The 25,801-nt window shown below is 34.4% G+C and overlaps 3 protein-coding genes across 3 annotated transcripts; all 3 read left to right on the top strand.

Annotated features, from left to right (window-relative positions):
- The first annotated feature begins 230 nt into the window (after positions 1 to 230).
- LOC147382881 (RNA-binding (RRM/RBD/RNP motifs) family protein) lies at positions 231 to 5,724 on the top strand. Its single transcript, XM_086429087.1, has 4 exons — positions 231 to 730; positions 2,812 to 2,913; positions 3,697 to 3,969; positions 5,476 to 5,724. The coding sequence occupies exons 1-4, from the start codon at positions 311 to 313 to the stop codon at positions 5,533 to 5,535; spliced, it is 855 nt and encodes a 284-aa protein (XP_086285213.1). The 5' UTR covers positions 231 to 310; the 3' UTR covers positions 5,536 to 5,724.
- A 2,792-nt stretch (positions 5,725 to 8,516) lies between these two features.
- On the top strand, positions 8,517 to 20,014 carry LOC147382880 (nuclear transport factor 2-like). Its single transcript, XM_086427925.1, has 9 exons — positions 8,517 to 8,885; positions 8,997 to 9,131; positions 13,557 to 13,863; positions 14,679 to 14,950; positions 15,043 to 15,229; positions 15,468 to 15,589; positions 16,032 to 16,097; positions 16,627 to 16,708; positions 19,621 to 20,014. The coding sequence occupies exons 1-9, from the start codon at positions 8,847 to 8,849 to the stop codon at positions 19,842 to 19,844; spliced, it is 1,434 nt and encodes a 477-aa protein (XP_086284051.1). The 5' UTR covers positions 8,517 to 8,846; the 3' UTR covers positions 19,845 to 20,014.
- Positions 20,015 to 23,633: 3,619 nt separating this feature from the next.
- On the top strand, positions 23,634 to 25,036 carry LOC147382879 (uncharacterized). The gene has a single exon (XM_086427926.1). It carries the CDS (start codon positions 23,644 to 23,646, stop codon positions 24,748 to 24,750), a length of 1,107 nt encoding a protein of 368 aa, XP_086284052.1. The 5' UTR covers positions 23,634 to 23,643; the 3' UTR covers positions 24,751 to 25,036.
- Positions 25,037 to 25,801: the final 765 nt, after the last annotated feature.

Here is a 25,801-nt window from a genome sequence, read left to right as displayed (position 1 = left end):
TCGAAAGGGTCGACGACGACGTCTAATAAATTTCTTATGGGATGATACCAATCTGAACCGAAACTTGATCCATTTACCAATCCCATCCTAAAATCCGACCCATAAACCAAATGCCGACGTGGAAAATAAAAATCAAACCTTATCCCTCGTCTTTATATCCCCCTATTCTCATTGGACACAAACCTTCCACACATCATCATAGATATATTAAATCACTCACTCATCATCTCACATTTTATATTTCTCATCTCATCTCATCACATCAATCCCACCATCACCACCATCGCTAAGGAAGAAAATTCTTGCAAAAATGGCCACCATGGGAGCGACGATAAGTCCATACTTTTCTAAATCATCCACCACCACCACCACCAACACCACTTCATGTATTAGCTCAAAACACATTTCTTCAGATTTTGTTCTTAGAATTGCATGTATGAGAACCTTACAAGTGGCATCAATATCTCATTCTCATTCTCACTCCCTCGATTCTCTTTCTATCTCTCCCACATCTCATAAATCGCGTATCTCGAGGATATCTGCAGCAGTAGAACAAGAAGAAGAGGTCTCTGGATCGATCGAAGAAAAAGAAGAAGAAATAGAGGCTACAGAAGAAGAAGAAGAAGATGCTTTAAACACTAAGCTTTACTTTGGTAATCTTCCTTATAATTGTGACAGTGCTCAACTTGCTGGAATAATTCAGGACTACGCTAGTCCTGAGATGGTTGAGGTTTGTATCATCCTTCTCTGCCTCTTTCAATTTTAAATTCAATCTGAGTCGTTCAATTAGTGGGCCAAGTCTAATCATTTTATTTATTTATTATTATTATTATGCCACATTAAAGAGTTGGTGAGCCAAATTAAATGGTGTGGATTAGTATTTTAAAAACCAGACCGAACCAATGGTCTGATTAGGTCTAACAAGATTTTGAATTAAACCTATTTTTGTGAATATTATCTTTTTAATAATATAAATAAAGATAATTTGAGAAAAAACACATATATTTCCAATTTTTTTTTTTTTTTTTTTGGGACCAAGTTCCCCCATGGTGGTCTGACCAATTTGTAGCCCAATCATTGATTGAGTTTTTGAAACATTGGTGTGGATTGATGATCATGAATCATCAAAATAGTTGAGGCAATAGTTTCAATAGATTGACCAATAAAAAAAAATAGGTTTGATAGATTGAGGGTTCTGAAAGGGCCGAGGAGTGTAGAAAAAACGTACCGTATTAATAAATTGAGTGTAGTAGAGATAAGAACATTTAGATGGACGAGTGGAAAGACTAAGAAAAATAAGATTAGAAATGAAAACATTTGAGAATATGTTGGGATGATTATAATAAATAATAAATTAATACAAAGTTGACCGAGATGATTTGGACATATTGAATGAATGTCGATTATAGCCCTAGTTAAAAGAAATTACCTGGAAAGAACATGGATGGTGATAGTAAAAAAATGGAATTGAACACACTTTTAATAATACTCGATGGTGGCATTATAATTTAAAATATTAATTAAAGGACGATTTTGAAGATTCTATGGTAAAAAGGTTATTTTTGTAATTTTTAAAATCAACTCTGATTTTAGGGATATGGGATTGCAATTATATTGGTTTTTAACCAAAATAACCATATGGTTATATTAGGTTTAAATGTTCAGATGGAGGCATTTTTAAATCCAAATATTGGTGTCGAACCACTTTTACTCTACATATTGAACTTTGAGGATCATAGTGTAGTAGTGGATCTAAGTAGGACATGGTTTAAAAACTTGTCCGAGAATTTGGGAAAGATAGTCAATGTGAATCACCCAAGTTCCAACATGGCTACTAGTTTTTGAAAACTTGACCGAGTCAACTTGATTTTTTGTTTTCTTGTATTTGATATTGAATAATTGTTTTTTAATGATTTAAATTATCCATGTAAAAATAATATTTTCTAATAGAACATCAATTAATCTTTCTCATAGTAAGAACTTTTTTTGATAATTATTTGTGGGGTTGTGCTGGAGTAACATTGAAATGTACATTGAGGGGGACATTTCTGACGTGGATGTGTGTCAGAACCATAGATGCTCTTCATCGAGATACGAGTGAGATCTTGATGAAAGAATCTATGGTTCTGACACACATCCACGTCAGAAATATCCCCCATTATGTACATTTTAATGTTACTTCAGCATTATCCTTATTAATGTATAGATATACATTAATAAATATTTATTTGTCCTAGTGTACTACTTATCTATCGATCTTAACTAGTATTTCATCCCTAAAAGTTTTAATAAATGTATCCATCATAATTTAATTAAGTTGGAGTTTTAAATATAACTCACGAGGGACTTGCACATAAGAGAAATAGTAAGCAACCCCGAGAGGGTGGCTCAATGGCAATTTCGGATCCAATAAGTGGTCAGAGTGTGTAGGTTGTGAGTTCGATACTCAGTATGAGCAGTATTTCCTCAGGGCCACCCGGGAGGCCGCACGATCACTTACCCAGTATGTGTGATGTGAGGGCATTGAGGGACCCATATGCCTTGGCTCTTCCGGTCCCCCTAGTCTGACGTAAGTTCAGACACCCCCGTCATAAAAAAAAAAAAAAAAAAAGAGAGAGAGAAGTAGTAAGCCAATTTATCTGATTTATTGTTCTAAATTACCCTAAATATATACAAGAGTGATTAGAAACAAAATTATTTTCAAGTCCTCTAACTATATTAGGGGCTTAGGTTATTGGTTTTCTTGTACAATACTTCATTCAATATGATATTAAAAGGTTAGACTCATTTGATTTGAATTGCTTAATTTAGGTACTATATGATAGAGACACAGGAAGAAGTAGAGGGTATGCATTTGTTACAATGAGCAGTATGGAAGATGCTAATGCAGTCATCCAAAATCTTGATGGAAGTGTAAGAAATTCTAAATTCTCTCATCCCATCACTGTCAATTTTCCTTCTACTGAAGAAATCTTGAGAAATTTTTTTCCAAACATTTGATTGAACTATGGCTGTCAATGGTTTGGTGAGGTCCAAAACCCGATCGTGTTTCCGCATCAAGGATTTGGGTTCTGATAAAAATCCAATTCTATAAGGACTCAATTTGATAATTTATTGAATTGGTTTTGGATTAACCATGTTTGATGTAATAATATGTTCGAAAATATATAAATGGGTATATATTTTATTTAGATGTATAATTTTATCTGACCAATTTGGAAATATTGAGTTTTCGGATTGGATCAAGAGCTTAAAATGAAAAAATCCGATTGGATCCAGGTCTAATAAATTTCTTTTCGGATCAGTAACAATCCGATCTGATTACATGGCTAGATTCAATCTAGAAAATAGGAGACCCACAGCATCAAACAACCAACATGAAAGAGTCTGCCCCAAGTTTTCTTTCTCCATGAATGCAAAAAATGAATTTCCTTGGAAATGTGATATTTGGTGTATGATTGCACATTTTCAATGAAATTCATTTTCCTGCCCAAATCGATTTTCCACCTGGGATGGAAATGTTTTCCCATCCCAACTCCCAAACCAAAACAAACTCTGTTTTTGACATTTTCATGGGTGCAATCAAATGGCGGAATTTATTTTCTCAAGGAAGTAATTATATTGGTTTTTTATTTTAATAATTATTTCTTTGAAATGCAAATTCTGAGATTTTAAAAGAAAATATATTTTGATCAGGATTATGGTGGAAGAACATTGAGGGTGAATTTTTCAGACAAACCAAAGCCTAAAGAGCCTTTGTATCCTGAAACTGAACACAAGCTATTTGTTGGGAACTTATCATGGTCAGTGACAGCTGAGATATTAACACAAGCATTTGAAGAACATGGGAATGTGGTTGGTGCAAGAGTTCTTTATGATGGGGAGACGGGACGTTCTCGTGGTTATGGTTTTGTTTGCTACTCATCCAAACTAGAGATGGAAGCTGCCCTTGAATCTCTCCATGGAGTGGTATATATTTCCTTCAACTCTCTCTCTCTCTCTCACACACACACAAACACACACATTCATTCATTATGAGTGAATTTTAGGCTATTGGGTATATATTTCCCTCATTTTTTTCTCTACATCTCCTTCACCACACACACACACACACACTCATTATGAATGTGAATTGTAGGTTAGTTACAGGGTATTGGTTCAAAATTAGAAAAGAATGGTTCGATGACAAATAAAAAAAAGATCTAGATAGAACTTTAAGGCACGATGGTATTGCTTTCATTAAGACAATATTTACCCTCGTAATCCAATAAGGTTATTGAAAATTTTGACTCGCAACCAATGCGGATTGCCTCACTACTAACACTTACGTACTTTTGGTGTATTGGTTGGATTCGTATCATTTTGTATTAGAGCCAATACTATGAGTCATGTTCAAACCTCATAAGGAATGTCTTGAGCAAAGGGCTACTTGGGGCCCCCAAAAATGAGGTTACCAGAGTGCAAGCCACCAAAAAAGTGGGCCGTTGTAGATTTCGGCTGCAGAGCATGATGGTGTGTTATGACTCCAAAGAAATATGAGCTTAACTTTCCACACGGCTAACAACATGACATTTCTTGTGTGTTGGTTGGGTTCATGTCATTGTGCATGTCAATGAACACAGTAGCTTCATTGCTTATCACTCTTAACCTAGAATCCCCCTTGTAGAAACTAATTAAAAAGAAAAAAGTGAGGATCTATTCATTTTTTTTAATTTTTTTGGATTTTGTTAACGTGTGCCCTAAGGACACACGTTAAAGTTCAATAACTACACTTTTCCTTAAAAAAATTGTTTTTTTTACCAAAATACCCTCAAATTCCAGTTTCCAAAGTGTATTTATTGCGCTTTAACATGTCCCCTTAGGGCACACGTTAACAAGACCTTTTTTTTTTTTGAGAAACATCTTCTCCTATCCAATGGATTAAACTTTATAAAGTTAAAAGAAGTTTTTTAAATCTTATTTTCCTCCAAAACTTTTATTTGAAGATCATAGGTTCAGACTTTGGCCAAAAAAGAATATAGAAAGTAAACTTACTCATTTATAAAAGCTTTAGGCTGTGTTTGGATTGAGAGAAATGGAGAGGAGAAGAGAAAATAAATGAGTTTTTCTCCATTTCTCATGTTTGGATTGTTAAATGGGGAGAGTAGAGAAGAGAAAAGAATTGGAGAGAAGAGGAGAGAAAAAAAAGTGAGTTTTCTTTCTCTTCAAAAGTGGAGAGAAATAGAGAGAAATCCTTTTAAAATATTTTATAATGCGAACTCTACCCCTAAATCTCTTTTAAGACATATTAGAATTTCAAAATTGTCCTGAGTTCTCTCCTATCAATCCAAACATGGTGAAGAGAAATTGAGTTTCTCCTCTCCACTTCTCTCAATCTAAACAGTCTTAATTTATTCATTTATGTTCTTCACACAATTCTTTTTAGACTATTGCTTGGGTTTATAAGTATTTGTGATTTTTCTTATGGGTTTTCAGCAATTAGAAGGACGAGAAATGCGAGTCAGCCTAGCACAGGGGAAGAGAAGCTATAAGTAATGCAAAGAAGGCATAATTGTGAGCTCAACAAGAAGAAATTCAACCACTAATGCATTTGGGCCGGCGTACATGCAAATCCTTTCTATTCCTTGTGCCGATAAGCCATTCCCAACATGAATTCTATTACCTTTCATGTAGAGAAACTTAATAAAATTGTTTATTAATTATCATAATAGTTTCATTTCTCTATGCTACATATTTAATAATTTGTACGTCATCAATTTGAAAATACATAAGATATCTCAAATATTCAGCAAAACATGGAGGTCAAACTTCGGTGACTCGTGAAGAATGACTCATGAGAAAACACATAATCTCGACCCGTATAAACCCAAAATCCAATGATTGAGATTATTATGTAATTCAATAACATACATCTCGAGGATGTTTATCTCGAGAATAAATATCAACCATTGGATCATGTGTTTTCTATGTACCCATGTTTAAATTACTCCTTATTAATTTATAAAATTTCATGAATTATTGAATCCAACATGTTCCTATTTTTTTTTTTTTTTCATAAATTGAAGAATTTACAAGTGCCAACCTGACATTGGTATCAAACATTTGCTCTCCATAATTGTATCCAAGTCTAATTCGCAGGCTTTAACTAAATTTAGTTGAAAAGCGCTTCCACTTCTTCTTCCGCTTCCGCTTCCTCTTTGCTTCGTTGGCGTACTTTAGCGTATCAAATGAAGTCATGCTAACCTGCGCATATGTTGGCTTGATTCAGTGGGTCTTATACAACTTAATTTTTCTGTATAAGCTATCAATATGGATCATATAATTATTTACTGTAAATAGAAAATGGGATATAGTTATTTAATTTATTAAATATTTCCTAAATAACATAAAAATAATGAGGAAAAATTTGGTACCAGATTCCATCAAATTTGATGGTTAAGATCTAATCAATTTTACAAAAAAAAACGTGACCATGGCCCCACGAGATGTGTCTTGAATCTTGACTATTGCCCCACTAAATAATACATGGCCGATTGACTAAGCTTAAGATTATGAAAATTACGTTTAGGGCGGTCCGTACGTGCAGTCCAATCCGATAACTTCAGTTTTGGACCAAGGATTTGGGTTTTGATAACGATCTGATTTGATTATGAGTTGGATTGATTCTTCATCAATCATGTTCCGAGTTAATAAAATATGAGAAATTATATTAAATTATATTATGTTTTGTTTACATATAAATTTTATAATATATGAAATCAGATTTGATCTACCCAAAATATTGAGATTCCATAGAAAAAACACTATGATGAAAATTTTTTATTTTCAGAAAAAAATTATATTGAAAATTTAAATTCTTTGACAAATTTACAAGATTAGGAAAAAAAATATTATTTTTGGAAGGCCAACTATATATTTGTATCCGTTAAAATGATGAAAATGTGTGGACGGTTCAGATCATTCCATTAAGCTGATTACTGATATAGCAAATCTTATGTAAGGAGATTCTGGATCCAAAACTTCCATTCCCTCCTTGCGCAAGTTAACATGCAGCATTACACGTACGGCAATAAATCTTTCTTATTAAATTAAAGAGAATGACTTTGATGAGACTACCTCACAGCCATAAACGTATATGAAATTTGCTGAGGCTTACACGTCATTGAGGCATAACTTTGGCGTTTTAACTACAAACATATCAAAGAGAATTACTATTGCCACCCCACTTTTGTTAACGCCACACCAACAATTCTCTAGTGATTTAGGAATTGGGATGCCATTAACAAAAGTTGGTGTGGTGATAGTAACCCTCCATATCAAATCCCACTCTTCTTGTTAACTTATAAAATAAAGATTATAAAAATGGGTCATGCTCAGGATCTTGTGACTCGTGAAAAATGGCTTATGGAAAAAAAAAAAAAAACACATGACCCTAATCATTTTGACATAAATATCTTTGAGATGTGTGTGTTATGAAGGTACGTATAAATCTTGATTGTTGGATTTTATGTTTACACGATCGGGATCATATTTTCTCATGAGTCAACAGATCCCAACCCTAAATAAATAATCAAGAAAAAAAAAATGAAAATTTATTGAATCTTTGATTTGGAATCAAGAATAAAAAAAAAATATATCAAATATGATTTGAAGTTACCTATGAAATTTAATGTTTCAAAATGCTATGGCGAAAAGCATCAATGGTTCTTTGCACATGTCGAGCTCAGTGTCCAACGCAGTGTCTTAGGAAGTTAGTATAGAATAATAGCTCTATTTGTTAATTATAAGTCAAGGTATTCAGTGGATTGGATAAGATCCAAAATTTTGAGTTATAATATCCAAATAAAGGATTTGGATTTTGATAAAGATCCAATTCATTTTGATAATTTATCAACAATCCAATGGTATCCGATCCAATAATTTGTGTTGAAATGTATAAATAATATGTGTTTATAATTGTTTTTATATTACTTAAATATTTGATGCATATTATATTTTATTAAATTGAATTAGAAGTGATCCAAAATATTGATGTTTTAGATCAAAACAAAATGGATTTAGACTTTTTTTTTTTTCTTATGTTATCGCATGATTTCTTCGTACTCTTTTAGATGGGACTACTGGGATTTGACGCCTTGACGTCGGAAATTTTTTTTGTTACAATAATAGGATAAGTCAGGAGCCCACCAAGTTTCAAAGATGCTTAGAAAGTAATTCGATTAGGTCCAAATATATTCAAATTTGATTTTTACTAAGAGCACCCCAAATGTGTGTTAATTCTTTAATGATTCATATGAATTGGGGTGTGCTTAGTAAAAGTTGACGTGGCAATAAAATCCCTCTAAAATTTATATTGGATTGGTACTTATTTGGCTCCAATCCGACCCAAACCAGATGATAGATCATAAAAAAATACAAATAAAGAAAATAAATCAATAGTTGACATCAAGCTTTTTGTATATAAGAATACAGCAAAATTTGTTTCTATCTATGTTCCAGTCTTCCAGACGACAGCGAAGCGTAGAGAACATAAAAACCAGTGGCGAAGAGTAAACCTCATAAACCTCTTCAACTCTATCCTTCTAAGATTTTCTCTCTCCTTCTTCGATTCTCTTTCTCTCGTTTAAATCACATAAATTTCAGAAAAGATTTTGAGCTTTAAATCTGAAACCAGAGAAAAACAAGATTGTTTCCTCTCTGATTTTGCTTTGTTCGTAAGTTGGATCTTTCAGATTTCTTATAAAGAAGTACAGATCCAAAAGTTATTTTATTGGAGTTTTAATCGGTTAGGGTTTCGAATATCTGTTTTTGTTCTTTAAATCTGCATGTTTTTCTAGAACGCGACAATGGCGACTTCATTTGTTGCTCCTGTTAGTGCCTTTCAGGTGATTCAATCGCACAAAGCCCTAATTTTCTTGGTTTGATTTCTGGTTTTTATTGATTTCAATGTTGTTGTTTTATCTCTTTATCTAGTATTTCTCGTTCTGTTCTTTTAGGTCGGTTCGTACTTCGTTAGACAGTATTACCAGGTTCTTCAAGAACATCCAGAGTTCGTTCATCAGTTCTACACTGATGCTAGCACTGTGATTCGTGTAGATGGAGACTTGATTAAATCGGCAACGACAATGCTGGTAATTTTTGCAATCTTTTTTGGATTTTTCAAAGCTTCAATTTTTTTTGCTGCCAATCGATGGGTTAAGTATCAAATTTTGGTCATGGATTCACTTCGAAGTTGATTTTTTGTGCATGCAAGGTTCTACAATTTAGATGTGAATATGTTTAATGTGTTATTATGATTGTTCTTCTTTCTTGCAATCAATCTATGGTTGTCAATCTTAATTGTAGATTACTTAGCTGCATTTATTGTGATTTTTTTATACTTTCTTGTGACCAGTCTAAAAATTAAGGCGCCCCCCCCCTTTTCAAAGTGTCGAGGAAGTATTATACAAAATGGTTTCTTTTTGGAATATTTTGGTCTTGAAGACCTGCAAAATTTTGTTCTAATATCCTTCTGGGAATATTCACAAAGACGTCATTCACTTCACATTCAAATCAGTATATGGTTGTCTATCTTCAATGTAGATTGCATTGCAGCATTTAACTCGAGTTGAAATTTCTCTGCTTTTTTTCTCTTGCTGTTTTTTTAGTTGAATATGCCTCAAATATTCCAAATGTTAAAGCTTTTGTTGCGATATTCAGAGTGACATTGAACCTCAAATATTTAAGTGTTTGTTGTCTAAGTAAGCTTCATCTCCACTTGAGCATCTATTTTCTTGAAGTTCTCAACAAAAAGAATTCTAGTTCATTGATAAACATTTAGCCTGCTCAATCTTCAATCTCACAAACTTTGTAGAACTAACATGGAAGAAAACTGTGGCGGTGAACCAATTAAATACATGGTGGCATAGAAAAAGTTTTAGATGACAAGCAGTTATTATTGTGCTTGGTGAAAGAGAAGCCACGCTCACCTGGTCTTTGAGAAGTCATGAGGATATTGAAGAATTGTATGTAGCACAGGAAACTTGAAAAACCTAAATTAACATATTTTTATTCAATATTCTTTAATAGATATTTCGGCTCCTCATCAGAAACAACCTCTGAATCTTCTATGATCAAGCTCATTGTAGTCCATAGAGGCCAATTTTCAATTTTAAGGCCCAATAGAGGTCATTGCCAATGATTGTGTGCATGGACTCGACATGAGTTCATTTTTCCGGTCCATTAGAGGCCACAATTTCGGATTAAAATCGGACAGCTTTCAACGTATCTTGATCCGATCATGGCGCAATCGAGGCCCATTTTAGTAGAGCTATTTGCTCCTCTTCTACAAATTTGGATACATTATTTTCTTGGGTAGACATCTATAACACAAGCGGATCATCTCATCACCAACATGCAATTGGCATTGGAAACTCTTCTTCAGCAATTTCACTTCATCACCGTTTCTTTGACAGTTGTTTATTTTTCATCAATGATCGTACTTTTGGAGACTATTGATTCAACAATTTCACATCAACAACTTACCTTTGGCAATGATTGCTTTTCATCAATGATTTGAAATAACGATTAGGAACTCAGAGAGAGAGAGAGAGAGAGAGAGAGAGAGAGAGAGGGGGGGATGAATAAGTTTTCTAATAATTTTTAAATATCACAATATTAAATGAACCACACAAGCATCCACAACAATCAACCAATCAGAATAATAAAACGTGATAGAGTTTAAAGAGATTTAAACTACACAAGAATCACATATTTATAGTGGTTCGGTGATCATGGTCCCTACTCCATTATCGGAAAGCTCAATAACATGAGCTGATGTCTTTTTATTCAATGCTTTCGGATTACAACTGCTTACAAAGAAAAGCGAACACGCCGCCGCGACATTATGCCTGGGACTTTCACCCGAGCCTTTATGAGATTTCACAACGAGAAATCTCTGTAAAAATATAACAAAGATAGAAGAACTCTCTCTCTCTCTCTAACTCAGAGAATTACTGAAAATGGATTAAAGAAGAAGAAATGAGGATGAAGGAACACAAGTGCTTTACTCAGATCTAATTGATTTTTTCTTGAAGATCTTCTATGATAGAACTCTCTTATTTATAGAAGAGAAGAGAGAATAGGGTTTAAAGAGGAACCCTAACAATTTAAGGATAGACTCTTGAAAGAGTCATCAAGTTCGAAAACAACCAAAGTCCAAGTCTTTTTGGGATAAAAGTGATCGTTGCAACAAAAGAGTAAAAAGTCGCACAACAGAATTATAAACGCTTAGTCGACCGAACAATTCTGGGTTAACTGAGTTAACATTTTTAAGAGCTCTGAGACTTGGTTGACCAAACTTGCTTGGTCTCTTGAGTGAGCAAAAGAGGAGGTTCACGAGGTTTGGGTTCGGTCGATCGAATGAGCAAAGAATGAAGGTACCCAACTCTTGTGTTCGGTCGCCCGAATGAAAAAATGTAGAGGTCTAAGAGTTTTGGGTTTGGTCGATCGAACATGGGTCGGTCGACCGACCAAGGACACTCACACACCCACTAACCTTTTCTTTGATTTTTATTTTTCGGCACATGATGATCTTGATTGGTCCTTGCATTCTTCTTTCCAACCTCTTTAAGCTTGATCTTCAACGGATTTGACTTCGATACGATTCTTCAAGTTTTAGTCTTCCCAAAAAATGATCTTAACCAAAACAATTACAAATAAATCAAAAGATTTACAGGGAAATCATTTACATGAAATTGATATGCCTCATGGATGAGGACAAATACTTCTACAATCATTCTTTTGGAGGCTATTTATTTTGGCAAACTTATGGTGATGAAACTCATGTTGACGGTTGATCACCATAAGTTTGAGGGAGGTTGTTAGACTAATAGGATATGATGCAACATAATATGGTGTACTGCGATACACCATATCATAGTAGAGATTATAAGATAAGATTTGATTATGGTTAATCTAATCCTATTTGTTAGGATTCTTGTTCTCTTTGTATAAACCCTCTTTAGGGTTTTGTATTTGATCATTCAAGTCATCAATAATAAATCTGATTCTAGTATTTTCACAATTAGAAGTTTCAAATTGGATTGATTTTTTGTGAAGATGATCTCCTCACCATAGAAATCATCCTCACAAAAAATCAGTGTAGTCCAAAACTTTTATGCCATATAGGACAAATTTTGGCTCCCAACGTTGACTGCCGAACACTACCCATATATATATATATATCTTGTCAGGTTCCTGAGGCAAGGTGACAACCCCATTTTATTGTGTGTACAAGGAAGATTTGGCCACAACAGAGCAATATTGGAATCGTAGAAATTAAGATTGAGTTTTTTCGGACCAAGAGTGATTGATGGAAGCAAATTTTTAACATCTTGTATTGAATCTCCCTATGCTGATGATACCCATAGACATACGCAAGGACCTTGGACTGATATGATGTGGATGTGAGATTTACACTTGAAATGGAAGTACCCATTAGGTTTACAACACGTACAACATCCATTTTGACGTATCTAGGTATCATATCCATACACAGTAGAACACCGGACCCTTCTTTGAACATAGATGGCTTATGCTAGGCTTGTGATGAAAAAGATCAAAGACAATATGTAGGAGAAGGCAACAACAAATTTGATTCTAAATATTTTTTTTTTAATAATAATAATAATAGAGGAAATCTAATATTTTATTGAGATCTTGAGATGTAGACATGTTTTGAATACCTTTAAAATTACTTATACTACAAAAGTAAGAGGAAGAAATAGATGGCAGTACTAGTACCTAGTCATATCATATCATGGTTGTATACAACTGTCCATATTTCTTGTTTCTGTCTTTTAGATTAAGATAGTTCTTAATCATCAATCTCTTGGTATTCTGGTCAGTTGAATTGTTTTTACTCTGATTGTTTGAACTGAAATCCTGTTGAAACTCACACTTTTAAGTGGCCAAAGTTGTGTCATCCCATATATTACTGAATATGGTCATACCACAGCGAGCAACAAAATTAAGAAAAATAACGAAATTAAACTAAAATAAAAATTAAGCAAATATGGTTTCTTATGGAGTCCTCCTACATGTATGAATTGGGCCATCTAATGGACTGGTCTCCAATGGGCCTGCAGCTGGGTTCTTTATTCGGCTGAGGTTTCTTGTCTCTGCTGCAGCATCAGAACACTTCGCTGTTGTATCGCTTTTCCTATATGTCTGAATTATCTTTTTTCCCTATATGCCTTGGTTGTGCTATTTTTAATTGATTAAAAAGCTGGAACTGATCTGCCTAGCCCATATGTTGAGATGCATCCTTCCCACTGTGGGAGGTCATGGGTTCAAATCATCACCCCTGGTGTGGTTGTGCTTAGGTGGAGTTACCCATTTGTACTTTCCTTTTTAATGTCCCTCAATTGTACAAAAAAACTTAATATAGTTATTAAACTAAGGAAAGGGTTCTAAGCTTTCTATGATTCTCCATCCACAGTAGTTTAATTATCAAATTATAGTTTTTTGCATTTTTTTCTTTATGGTTAATGAAGTCCTAGGATTCTTGGTTGCAGGAAATTCATTCTCTTGTACTGTCACTCAATTTTACTGGAATTGAGATCAAGACAGCACATTCTCTGGATTCTTGGAGTGGAGGTATTCTTGTGATGGTTTCGGGATCCGTGCAAACCAAGGATTACAATGGCAGAAGGAAATTTGTGCACACTTTTTTCCTTGCTCCTCAGGAGAAAGGCTACTTTGTTCTCAATGATATTTTTCACTTCTTTGGTGAGGAACAGATTCACCAGCATCCAGCAGCCTTATTAACCCATAGCCATTTTGATTCCCAATTAAATACATCCAATCCTCTTCAAGAGCCAGGTAATCTGAATTGTGTTTGAAAGTAATATTGTAACTATAGGGCTTTCTACAATAAAATACTAATAAAGGATATTGTCCCCTCATCATTAACTTCTTCTCTGCTTCCATTTCTGCATAGAACCAATTATATGTGATCCGTATTCTGCTGTTTAATTGCAACAGTGGTTATAATTAAACGAGAGTTCAAAATTGTAAAGAAAACCATGTTACTAAGAATAAATGCTGAGTTGTAATAGTTATCAAAATCTACTTTAATGAAGAGGATGTTCATTTTCTGATTAATTACTAGAGTTACACTGAATCAAAAACTTATCCCAAAGATTTGGAGAGGTTATGTATATACCTAAATAACTTATTCCTCTATCATGGTTAATACTTGGATATTTTAGAAACACCCCCTGTTAAATTGGTGATATTAGGTTTACCCCCTTGGAATATGCAAGATTAGGTTTACCCCCTTCAACCGTAAGGCAACAATGCGTTTTCTTGATGATTTAAGGGTGAATTTTGATTTTTTTCAAAATGCTCTGCAAATACTTAAATTACTTGACCAATTTTTGGAAAAATAAAATAAAAATTTCACCGTTAAATCATCAAGAAAAAGCAACCTTGACTTATGGTTAGCAAGGGGATAAACCTAATATCACTAATTTAACATGGCGGGTGTTTCTAAAATTCCCTTAATGCTTCTGCATGGGGAATTGAGACTGGAAAACTTGAAAATTTTAATTTCTTGTTAGTTCTGCTTCTCATTCTTGATAATTAGTTCACATTTGGAGGTTTCTTTATTCTGGACTAAACACTGGATTTTGCAGTTTCCGATTACATGCGGGTTGGTGAAACTCAGGCCAGGGAGTTTGTGCCTTCTTCTCATGTGGAAGAAAATGATTCACTTGACAATTACAGTCTCCCAGAGCATCCACAACAGCAAGTTCCTGAGGCTGACAACTTGGTGGAAGAAATTCCTGTCGAAGAGTCAAACCCTTCATACCCAACAGAAATGAACACCACTCAAGACTCCTCTCCTGTCCCTGTTGAGGAACCAACATTTGTTGGAGAACCACCAAAGAAAACTTACGCTTCAATTGTATGCACTGCTCCTTTAAGTAATTCTTTTGCTATATAGACAGATTTTCTCCTTTTTCTCCATTAATGTTTTAAATTTTGTGAACTTGGAAGTTACGGGTTGCTATGGGGCAACCCGCGTCATCAGTGGCTCCTCAACCATTAATAAAAAAGAGTGCCCCGCCCCCTTCAGAGTGGCATCACACACAACAGCCTACTCTGCAGTTCTATTCTGCATTGTCAATGGGGTGTGAGAGATCTGGTGCTGAAACAGTAGAGGAACTCACAACAATTGAAGAAGGTTAACTATTCTACTCTATGGTCCAGTTGCACATATTTTTTTTTTGGCTTTCCCTTCAACTATTTCATCGGAACAAAAGACAATTGACAAGTTAATTTTATTTTTCAGCTATTCAGAAGTCTATATTTCTAAAAATGTGTCTTTTTATTGGAAAAAATGTTTAGCTTTGTTGATTTTTACATTGAATACTGAGGAGAATTGTGTGGAATCTTGACCCTGTATTCTTGAATCTTTTCAGGTGAATGCAGATCTGTCTATGTGAGAAATTTACCGTCTACCGTTACAGATTCTGAAATTGAGCGGGAGTTCAATAACTTCGGTAGAATCAAGCCTGAAGGAGTGGCCATCAGGAACCGCCAGGTCCATTAACTTTGCTGCCTATATTTTTTACTAGTGTCCCAAAAACCTTACCAGACCTACCACGACCCATTTAACTGATGAACTAGTTCCAAAACTGTCTAGATGAATGTTGGCACTGAATTTGTTCAGAAGCAACTCCCAATGTAAGGTCTTTTGAACCAGCACTTACCCCCAAAAAAGAGTAGACTTTTGAAAAATTCAGTTGTATCGTAAAATCATTTATCCCAGGGAGATTAAAACTTTCAAACGGGCCACTTATTTTATTTTAAGTTATTCATGAAATCCTATGACACTGTGGTTCATTAGGTGACCCCGACTGTTGAACTGGTTCCCAGTCACTCCTTGGTTTTGTTCAGAGGTTCAATTTTCAAGATAATTGGTTTCTTCCTTGAAAGAAAGTAACCTGGTATTTAGTGTTTCAATGGTTCTCATCAATGTGCAGGATCTTGGTATTTGCTATGCATTTGTTGAATTCGAAGATGCAATTGGTGTTCAAAATGCAATCAAGGTTTGACTTTTCTCCATTAATGTTCAATCAACTGATTTTGCATTTTGAATCATTCATGTAGTTGATACGAAATTTGAGGAAATGGGATTTGGCATCTTTCTGGACTTAATTGTGAGGATAGATGCATTCTGATGGAAAAGGCAGTCATTTGTTTGTCTTAGAAAAACTTTTTTTGACCCATCATTAAAAAATTAATCAGAAAAAAAGCAATGGGGTGATTCTTTTTTGACATTTTTCCATTTTCTCTTTTCAATAAATATATCTACTAAATTTATGCCTACATTTTTTGATCCCTTGTGTCTGATATACGAATGCCCCATCCTCCAGTTATATTACTTGCAGATGCAGTTGCCACTTTTTTCCCCTTCTCTGTTTATGTGCCTGCCATCCTTTTTATTCTTTAATTTGGAATGTATATTGCCTGATTTATAAAATGTCTAATCCATGATTTCAAATAAAACTTGACTCATCTGGACCATAATGCTGACATTACCATAATGCTGAATTATGATATTATGATTCTCTGTAGGCATCTCCAATACAGCTTGGTGGACGGCAAGTACACATTGAGGAGAGGAGGGCAAATGGCACCAGCACATATCGTGGGGGAAGTACGTGCCTTTTATCCCTAGTTCTCTACTATTTGCAGCCTTTTTTCAGTGTCATACTGTCTTTATTGTATTGGCAAACCTATGTGGCTCTCAAATTTTATGTTTAATCAAAATCTAAAATTTGATTGAACTGTCATCAACTTCATCTCTTTTTTTTTTTTCTTTCTCTTTCCCATAGGCCTTTTAAAAAAACATGCCACAACATCACAAAATACTTGAAACTGCCTCTTGATTGCTGCCTTCAACTCAGATGCATAAAATTTTGTTATCCAGACCTAACTTTTAGAAGAAATGATCTTTGGTCTCCCTCTGAGTGGTGGTATATTCGAGCACCTTTTCTTGAAGAACATGAGTTTTTTTTGTAAGCAACCTGGTTAATGACACTGCAACACTAGATATTGATGGTCAAACTTCTCTATTAATAACTAATGTAGGGAATTCTACCACTAACTTAAATGTGTGACCGCTTTGTATAACTTCTAATCTCAATATTATATTGTGCTGTTTTCTGCTGGAATGATTCATCAGAAATAACAGAGATCGCTATTAATGAAATATTACCTAAGATTAATGGCAGAGTAAGACACATAAAATTCTTTACCTAGCCCCAGCCTCATAGCTATTTTATTATCAGCTGACTGATTCTGCTGTTATGAACCACTCTGTCAAGGTTGTGTGTATATCTATTCATTTATACCTTTAGTAATGAATATTAGGCTGTATTTCAAATTTTTTTTCCAATTATTCTTTTGGTCAGTTACCCCTGGTAGGAAGTTACCAATTATTCTTTTGGTCAGTTACCCCTGGTAAAAATATAGGCACTAAGAAATAGCTATCTGCCCTTGTTGTGGACCCCATTCCTTTGATCCTCTATGGATAGGAAGTATGGGCCTGCCCTAGTGATACTGCCGAGACGTCTCAATTAAGAGGCCATAGCATAAACTCTAAGAAAATATATTCATTCTAATACTAATATTTAGAATATTTTTCTAATATGCCCATACTATTCGTCTTCCATTGATTCGATTGTTTCGGCGGAGCCCGGGATCCATATTGGAAATAATCAGAAACCTAGTTAAAGTAATTAGAACCGTAAGGCGTAAGAGTCAAAGTTGACATTCGAGTATCTCACATTGATCGGAATCACTACAAATCAAATGGATGTAGCGAAGAACTAGAATTGGGGTGCTATTAAGATGTCAAGTTAAGGAGGGATCTAGTTGTTTTTTACGAGTACCACTGGTAAGGACGAAGGAGGTCTCTGGATAAAGAGGAATATAACATGAATACTAAGAAAATCTAAAGAGAGGAGTATTCTGTGACTTATAAATGGATGGAAAGCCAAAAAGAGGTTCCTGTATAGGTGATTGGTAAGATGAGTACCCTTCAAATATTTTGAGGGCTGCCCCTATGAGGTCATGAGGCACAAGTTCAGAGTTTTTTTTTTTAAAATGACATTGAAGAAAGTAATGGTACTGCAATTGACAATATCCAGCATGCAAGGCATATAAGTAGTATAGACAGGGAGATGTGTCAAGTTCGAAAAGCAATTAAGATTCACCTGAAACAAAGCAGCAGCTTTAATGATGTGTGTGCATTGTCTAGTGATTTGCACTTTGAAGGTAGATCGGGTGAAAAGTAGCAGGAAAGGGAGGGGACTCTCTTAGCCAAACTAAGAAAATCAATGTGGTGCCATGGAACTTCGAGTCCTGGTAAGTAATTAGAAAGTTGATTGTCAGAAATCTTGTCACAAAGTGGAAGGTAGACATTTTTATTTTTATTTTGGTTGTAAAAAAAAGTAATCAGGGAGACGGGGAAGGAAGTTTTGGAGTGGTCCATGCTTACCATTTTCAGGGGACATTTTTCTGAAGTGGAGATCCTTGATGAGTTAGTTGGGGCTTATTTCACTTCTATCTTGTCCAGAAATATTGAGAATCATTTTTCATGGGTTCTCATGTGTGTGTGTGATCTTACAAAGACATTGTGGATAAGCAATATAATACATAGGGCCTTTGGCAGCCTCTGTGGTAGGAGACATTCTATTATCAGCTTCTTACTCGAGAAGAATTAGAGAATTGAGTTACTAGAAGAGTTGACGATTTTAAGGACTTCAGCAACATGCATGATCTGATTCGAGGCAGCAAATTTTACTTGAACCAACATCTTGGTTGACCCTACCCCATTCAAACTTGACAGATTCTTGGATTATATATGAAACATAGCATTAGATCTTGGTGGTGAGAATCTTCCCTCCTCTTCTCCTTTGTTTTACCCTGATCTTCAGTCTCTTGGCTTTTGCCCTTGTAAAAAAAAAAAGAATGTTGTAGGAAGCAAATTGGGACTTTTTTTTTCTTTTGACTGGTGAATTGAGACACATTTTCCTACGCCTTGAAGGTTGTTTACGGAGCTTGTTTTGGATTTAGGTATGCATGCTGCTCTAGTCTTTGGAATCAAATTGAGATTCACTTTATATACATCTTGATTGTTTGTAAAGGTTTTCTTCTGCATTGGTGTTAGCTTAGTTGTAGGACAGGTGAAACTCAGTTCACCAAATGTCAGAAGAAAATTTTGGTCTGAGCAATGTCAATATATGTGATTTGGTTTCTAGACAAATTCAAAGTACAGTGCTTGTGCTTTTCAAATATCTAGTAGCCACATTTTCTCTAGTGATCTTGTACTAAATAACCATGAATTACCCTAGGTAGAAAAAAACCGAATTCCCCTTAATGGGAACCGAATTGTCCCTTATTCTGAGTGAATTCACTGAAGTTCTGCTATTATTGAAAGATATGACTGACTTATTGTAGAGCCAGAGATAATCCTAATAACATTAGCTTCTAAAATGGAGACTCAAATGCTTGGTAATGTGCCCTATGTGTCGTTAACATTCTAGTATTGTTTTTCTTGGACAGGAAGGGGTGGTAGAGGTAGAGGTGGATATCTGACAGAAGCCACAAGGGGACGTTTTGGTGGTAGGAGCTATGGCAGAGGAAATGGGCAAGGTAATGGTGACAGGGACTACACCAAATCGAATGGAAATGGTAACCATCAACAACGGGGTCCACGACAGGATAGAGGGATCTTTGGAAATCAAGTATCAAGGAATGAGCATAACCCATGGGAAGCCACAGCATAGTCGTCCATTAAAAAAAATGGAGTACTGACAGGTTTTCTGTGTAGTAGTGTAGTAGTAGTTTCAATTTCAAGACTTCTTTTCTAAAGGTTTCAGGAAATACATACATGTTTTGAATCTCTTTTTTGATTTTAATTAGATGGTTTTGCAATGAAACATATCATTTTCTTTTCTTTTCTTTTTTACATTTAATCCAAGGGAGGGAAGGTTTATGTTATCAAAATCTGGCCCAACCTCTTGGGGATTAGGTTTTGGGGAAATTAGCATTCTCCACAATTTTGGATCTTCGAAAAGAGTCATGATAAACTGACTCAAAATATATATACTTATCTGACATGGCATGTGCACAGAACCATAGATTTTCCTCGAGATCTGTGCACATGTCACAGTTGAGTATATTTGAATAGAAAAATGCTGGAATGACATAAAGATGACAAAAATGATGTGGTGGCACGCACATAACCGTAGATGCTTTTTACTCATATCTCATGGAATAGCATTTACGGTAATGTGCGCGACACCACATCATTTTGTCACCTTTGTGTCTCCGTTTGTGTCACCCCAGCACTACTCATTTGAATATCTTTTTTTGAATTAGTTTATCATTCTTCTTCCAAAAGTATTTATGAATAACGATGAATGCGCGAGGTTTTGGTACGTGGCTGAAGTGTCCAGCGCATAGAACCACACATCTTTTTCCTGTGTATTCTGATGAAAATGATTTATGGTACTGTACCCTTGCCACATCAGCTGCGTACCCAACCACACGTAACAAAACCGTGTGCATTCATCACTACTCAATATTTATCCTGTCATCTTTTAGTATATAATAAGTATAGTATAAAAAAGTAATGGACTTAGGTACTTGTTGAATGATATTTTTGCAGGTACAAATTGTTTTTAAAGTCATGATAATCTAATGTCCCCTCTGACATACCCCTATTCTCCCATCACAGAACCATAGATCATTTTCCTTGGGTTTAACAAGAAAAAGATTTATAGTTCTATGAATCCCGAGGCAAATGATCTGTGGTTTCACAAAAGAGCGTATGTGGGGTGTCAGAAAATCATTATTCTTTGTTTTTTTTTTAGTACTTTTTTAAGAACTAGTAGATTGCACGTGTAATGCTATAAGATCATATTTTAGGTTTTAGAAGATATTTAAAAAAATAGTTTTATTATAATTCGCTCTTAAATTATAATAAAAAAATATTTATTTGAGTAAAATACATAAGTTTGTCTTTTATTACTGAAAAATTCAATTATATTAGTAATGGAAAAAAAAAGACTTCCAAGTTAAGTTTATGTTCAACAGACTAAAAATAATTGAAAAATGAAAGATAGTTGATTAATTTTTCCTCCCCAAATTTTAAGATTATATGTTAAAAATCATTTTATTCATTGGTGTATAAGTTTTTCCTTCATAAAAAGTGATGTCGCAAAATATTATATTAGAAATATTTTAGTTAAAGTCACTTTTTCATTAGTCTCGAAGTGTCAAGGCGTGTCATTAATTTGAAAATATGAAGGACATTAGGGTATTTCATAAGTTGTAAAACTTTAGAACGGAGGTGTTAAGAGACGTAGGTTAGAAAAATATTTTATTTTCTTTAATGAGTTATTATAGTTTTATTAACTTAGTAAGATTTCAAGTAAATAAATATTCTCCAACCAACTATTAACAAGATCTTTTAGCCTTTTAGAAGATCCCAAATATTAGCCAACTAGTATGATTATGATTTAGGTTACGAGGTGCATCCAAAATTCTCCAAATTGGAAGCTACCAATTAAAGTATTGGTGAAGGATAGTTGTATGATATAAAGGATGAAAAAAAAAAAAAAATTGAAGAATTTTATGAGGACATAACTTTAAGAATTTTGTAATAAAAAATATCTAAGAATTTTGTAAAAAGAATTAAAAAAAAATTATTTTTCGTCTTTCAATTTTAATTTTAAGTTTTGGAAGTTCGGTAACTGTCCATTTTTATCATTGTGATCATCTTTAAAAAAAAAAAAAAAAAAAAAAAAAATTAAATGAATTTTTCATAATATGAGTTTTTCACGCAATTTAGAAGGCTTTCAATTTCAATTGTCAATGTGATAGTCCATGTGGCCCAACAACTCTTAGTAAGATTTTAATTCTTACTAAGAAAAATGTTACATAAAAGAGTCATGATAATATGACTCACCAAGTAGCATACTCAAATGACTCCATGACGTGACAAGTTTAGGTACCATAGATTGATACACGATCGCACTTCCCCCTAAAAAAGTGTATCACGAGGGAATCATGAATCTCGAGACATATAGATCCACGATTCTCGAAGTTGTCCACGTCTTGGAGTCATTCGAGTATACCACCTAGTGAGTCATATTACCAGGACTCTATATAAAATAGATTAGTAAAAGATGCTCTAATAAAAAATAGAAAGATTTATTGGGTATGCCTATATGTTGCAATTTATTACAACAATAAATAATTATTTCCTAAATATGAATTAATAAACAATTATAAATTCGTCGAAAAAAATAGCAAAACAATTTATGGTATTATTGAAAAAAATAATAAATTTAAAAAGTTTTTTCATCCAGCATTAGATTTATAGAAGGGAGGGAAAAAAACATTACAATACATCTAAGAGTGAAAAAACACGAATAAGATCACATTAATTACCTATACTCCGAATGAGACAATGGCAAGGGTTTTATCTTGATTCTGATGCATTGCCTCTGAATGAGATAATATTTTCTTGAGTGGTTAGAAAAAAAATGAACTTCTAAAAACGTGAAATGGATATGTAAAAAAAATATTTGTTAATTTTATTAATAATTAAAATTTAAAAGTGAGAAAGAGGCACTCAAGTATAGGAGTTGTGGAATTTTAATTAAATTAATTAAATTTAAAAAAAAATAAAGAGGCGTGAGTAAAGAATTATTATTAATAAAATTATTAAATTATTGATCGATGGATAAAAAAAATAAATATGTACATTAAAATGTGGAACAAATAAATAAAAAAATTATTAAATAAAATAATATTTTTTTTGTTAAAAAAAATGGACTACTAAAATCATGAAATGGATAAGTAAAAAAAAAATATTAATAAAAAATATTTTTTTAACTTAATTTATGATTAAAGTAAAATAAGAGAGGTGAAATTTTAATTTAATTAATAGTTAAATTAAAAAAAAAAATAGAGAGGGGGGCCGGAATTATACGAGATTTGGAATTTTAGGCTTTTCAACTAATTTTTTTATTTAAAAATTAATTAAAAAATATTTTAATAAATAAAATTATTATATAACAAGAATCCATTAACAAAATTATTAAAAAAAATGGACTCCTAAAATAATCGCAAAATGGATAAGTAAAAAAATAATATTTTATAAGAGACGTGAAATTTAAATTTATTTAATAATTAACTTCAAAAAAAAAAAAAAATGAGAGAGGCTCCGGAATTATAATAGGTGAAATTTTAGGCTTTTCAATTCAGGTAAAAACCCGATCCGAAAATGATACTTGTAGGATCCAACCATATGGATTGATCCCAAATGAACTCGACCCGATCAGGTCGTGATCCATTGACAGCCCTATTTGCTATTTGCCTGCTAGAATATAATGAGGTAAGAAACAAAAAACCCCAAAAAAAGAAAAAAACGTATCTGTCAAACGTAACAAAACAGCGGTCAAAGCACTATAACTACTCGCTCTTTTGTGTTCCTTACGTTCCTCGTTGTCGTCCCCTCCTCCTCCTCTTGGTGCTGGACGAGTGTGCCTCACCACCACCACCACCACCACTCCAATGTCTTTCTCTGTGGTGGGCACTCCTCTCGTCCCCTTCCAACTCCTCGAGATCAACGTCATATCTGCACAAGATCTCGCCCCAGTAGTCTCAAGTAAAATGCGCACGTATGCTGTCGCTTGGGTACACCCTGATCGCAAACTCTCCACCCGTGTCGACACGCAAGGACACGCGAACCCAACTTGGAATGACAAGTTCGTCTTCCGTGTCGACGAATCCTTCCTACGTTCCGACACGTCAGCGGTCATGATTGAAATCTACGCTTTAAGTTGTTTCCGAGACGCACGTGTCGGAAACGTACGTGTCCTCGTAGGCAATCTAATTCCTCCAACAACCCGGACCCACGGCCACTCTGAAATGAGATTTGTGGCTCTTCAGGTTCGTCGTCCATCAGGTCGTCCACAAGGGATTCTCAACATTGGTGTAGCACTTCTTGATGGGTCGATGCGAAGTATGCCTTTGTACACCCAATTAAAATCCTCAGCCGTTGGATATCGTGATCTGATGGGTGAAGAATCTCACAGTCCGAATCACCATTCTCAACAATACAATCAGAAGCACCGAATAAATAATCTCCTTCGTAGTAGAAGCGAGCGTTGTTCCAATGTAACCGATAGCGATTACTTAAATAAAACCGGGCCCACAATTAACGGTTCTGAATTTGGGGACCCACCATTGGTGACGGTTACAACTGGGTCACTTTGGTCGGAATCTGACTTCGATCTGAGGCCTTCGGCGGTGGCAGCAATGGCACCGGAGGAGTTGTTTAAGGTGAAGGAGGTGGTTGGAAATACTAAAGTTTTAGAGGAGTGGGGAGAGGACGCTAGTGTTGAGGATTTGAAAACCAAGTTAGAGAGATGGCGGACGGAACTCCCTCCTGTGTACGATCGTGGTGGTGGATCCTATAGGTCCCATAGATCCAACGGTGGACATGCAAGGAGACATTCTGATGGAGGAGGATTGTTCTCGTGCTTCGGTGACGTATATGGGTTTGAGTGCTCCATATCTTGTGGATTAAAGCCTAGAAAGACAAATAATAGTCGTAAAGGTAAGGCTCAACTTAGCGCTTCTGACGAAGAAACAATCCCTTCCTTCATTATGCCCTGAAAAAGAAGGGAGAAGAAATTAACGAACGAACGAACGCCTTTTGCTAAGATGCGCCGGATCTTTTTTATTGTTATTTGGCTAACTTGCGCTTTTAAAAGTGCTGAATTGTGTTGGGGGGTTTGGACCATTTTGATTTTGTAAGTACATGGGTGGCGCACGATTAGGTAGTGTGCACACATGACTGAGATTCCTCGAGATGCACAATGTCCAAACTATATGTCATTTGGGCTCACTGTAATGTGGCATTCTCATTGGGTGGATTCAATCACTTTCCTTTTCTTTTTTTTTATTTATGTCTTTTTTCCCTTATTTGGAGTTCTGGAAAAAAAAGAAAAAAAAAAAGAGGTTGAAATGTAAGTTAATAACATTGTTGGGTTCAAATCAACCTTTCAGGAAAATTTTAATGTAAGGCCCTGCTCGTTTGCACCGTAAACAAACGCAAACAGAAATGTTTACATTTATTTGCAGGATGTGGGTGCTTGGATGCTAAAATTCTGGTGGGTCCCTCTGTAAAGTAACACAAAACTTAATTAAAATTACAATGAAATCTCCATAAAACATTGCGGAGAAAATACCTCCACAAAAATTTACGTTATGTTAACTTTCCTCTCTTTCTCTCTCTCTGATTTTCCCCAATTTCTTAAACATTACTCAACGTTAATATAATTATTATTTAAACAAAAAATCGTGTGATAGAATCCTACTTGGAGCTAGTAAAATTGCAAAACAAAAAAAAAAATGATTTTTTAAATATTGACATGTTTTTTTAATATAAGAAAAACGAGGGATATAATCCTACCTCATTAATTTATATTTATTTTTTAAATTTAAAAATAATAATTGTGGGATAATAGTCTTACTTGCCTTAATTTATATTTATTTTTTATAAATTAAAAAAAAATGTTTTTCATTAGATGTAGGGTATTAAAATGAGTTTGGGGCAAGTTATGTTTAGGCACTATCAATGCTAATATTGACATGTTTGGGGCAATGGAGTTTCTTTCTAAAATGAAAAATTAGCAAGTGAAAGTTGGTTTCATGTAGTAGATGT

Source organism: Akebia trifoliata, chromosome 16, assembly GCF_017979445.1.
Source record: "Akebia trifoliata isolate Shusen 1 chromosome 16, ASM1797944v1, whole genome shotgun sequence".
In the NCBI taxonomy this organism is placed as follows: domain Eukaryota; kingdom Viridiplantae; phylum Streptophyta; class Magnoliopsida; order Ranunculales; family Lardizabalaceae; genus Akebia; species Akebia trifoliata.
This window is presented reverse-complemented; position numbering and strand designations above follow the sequence as displayed.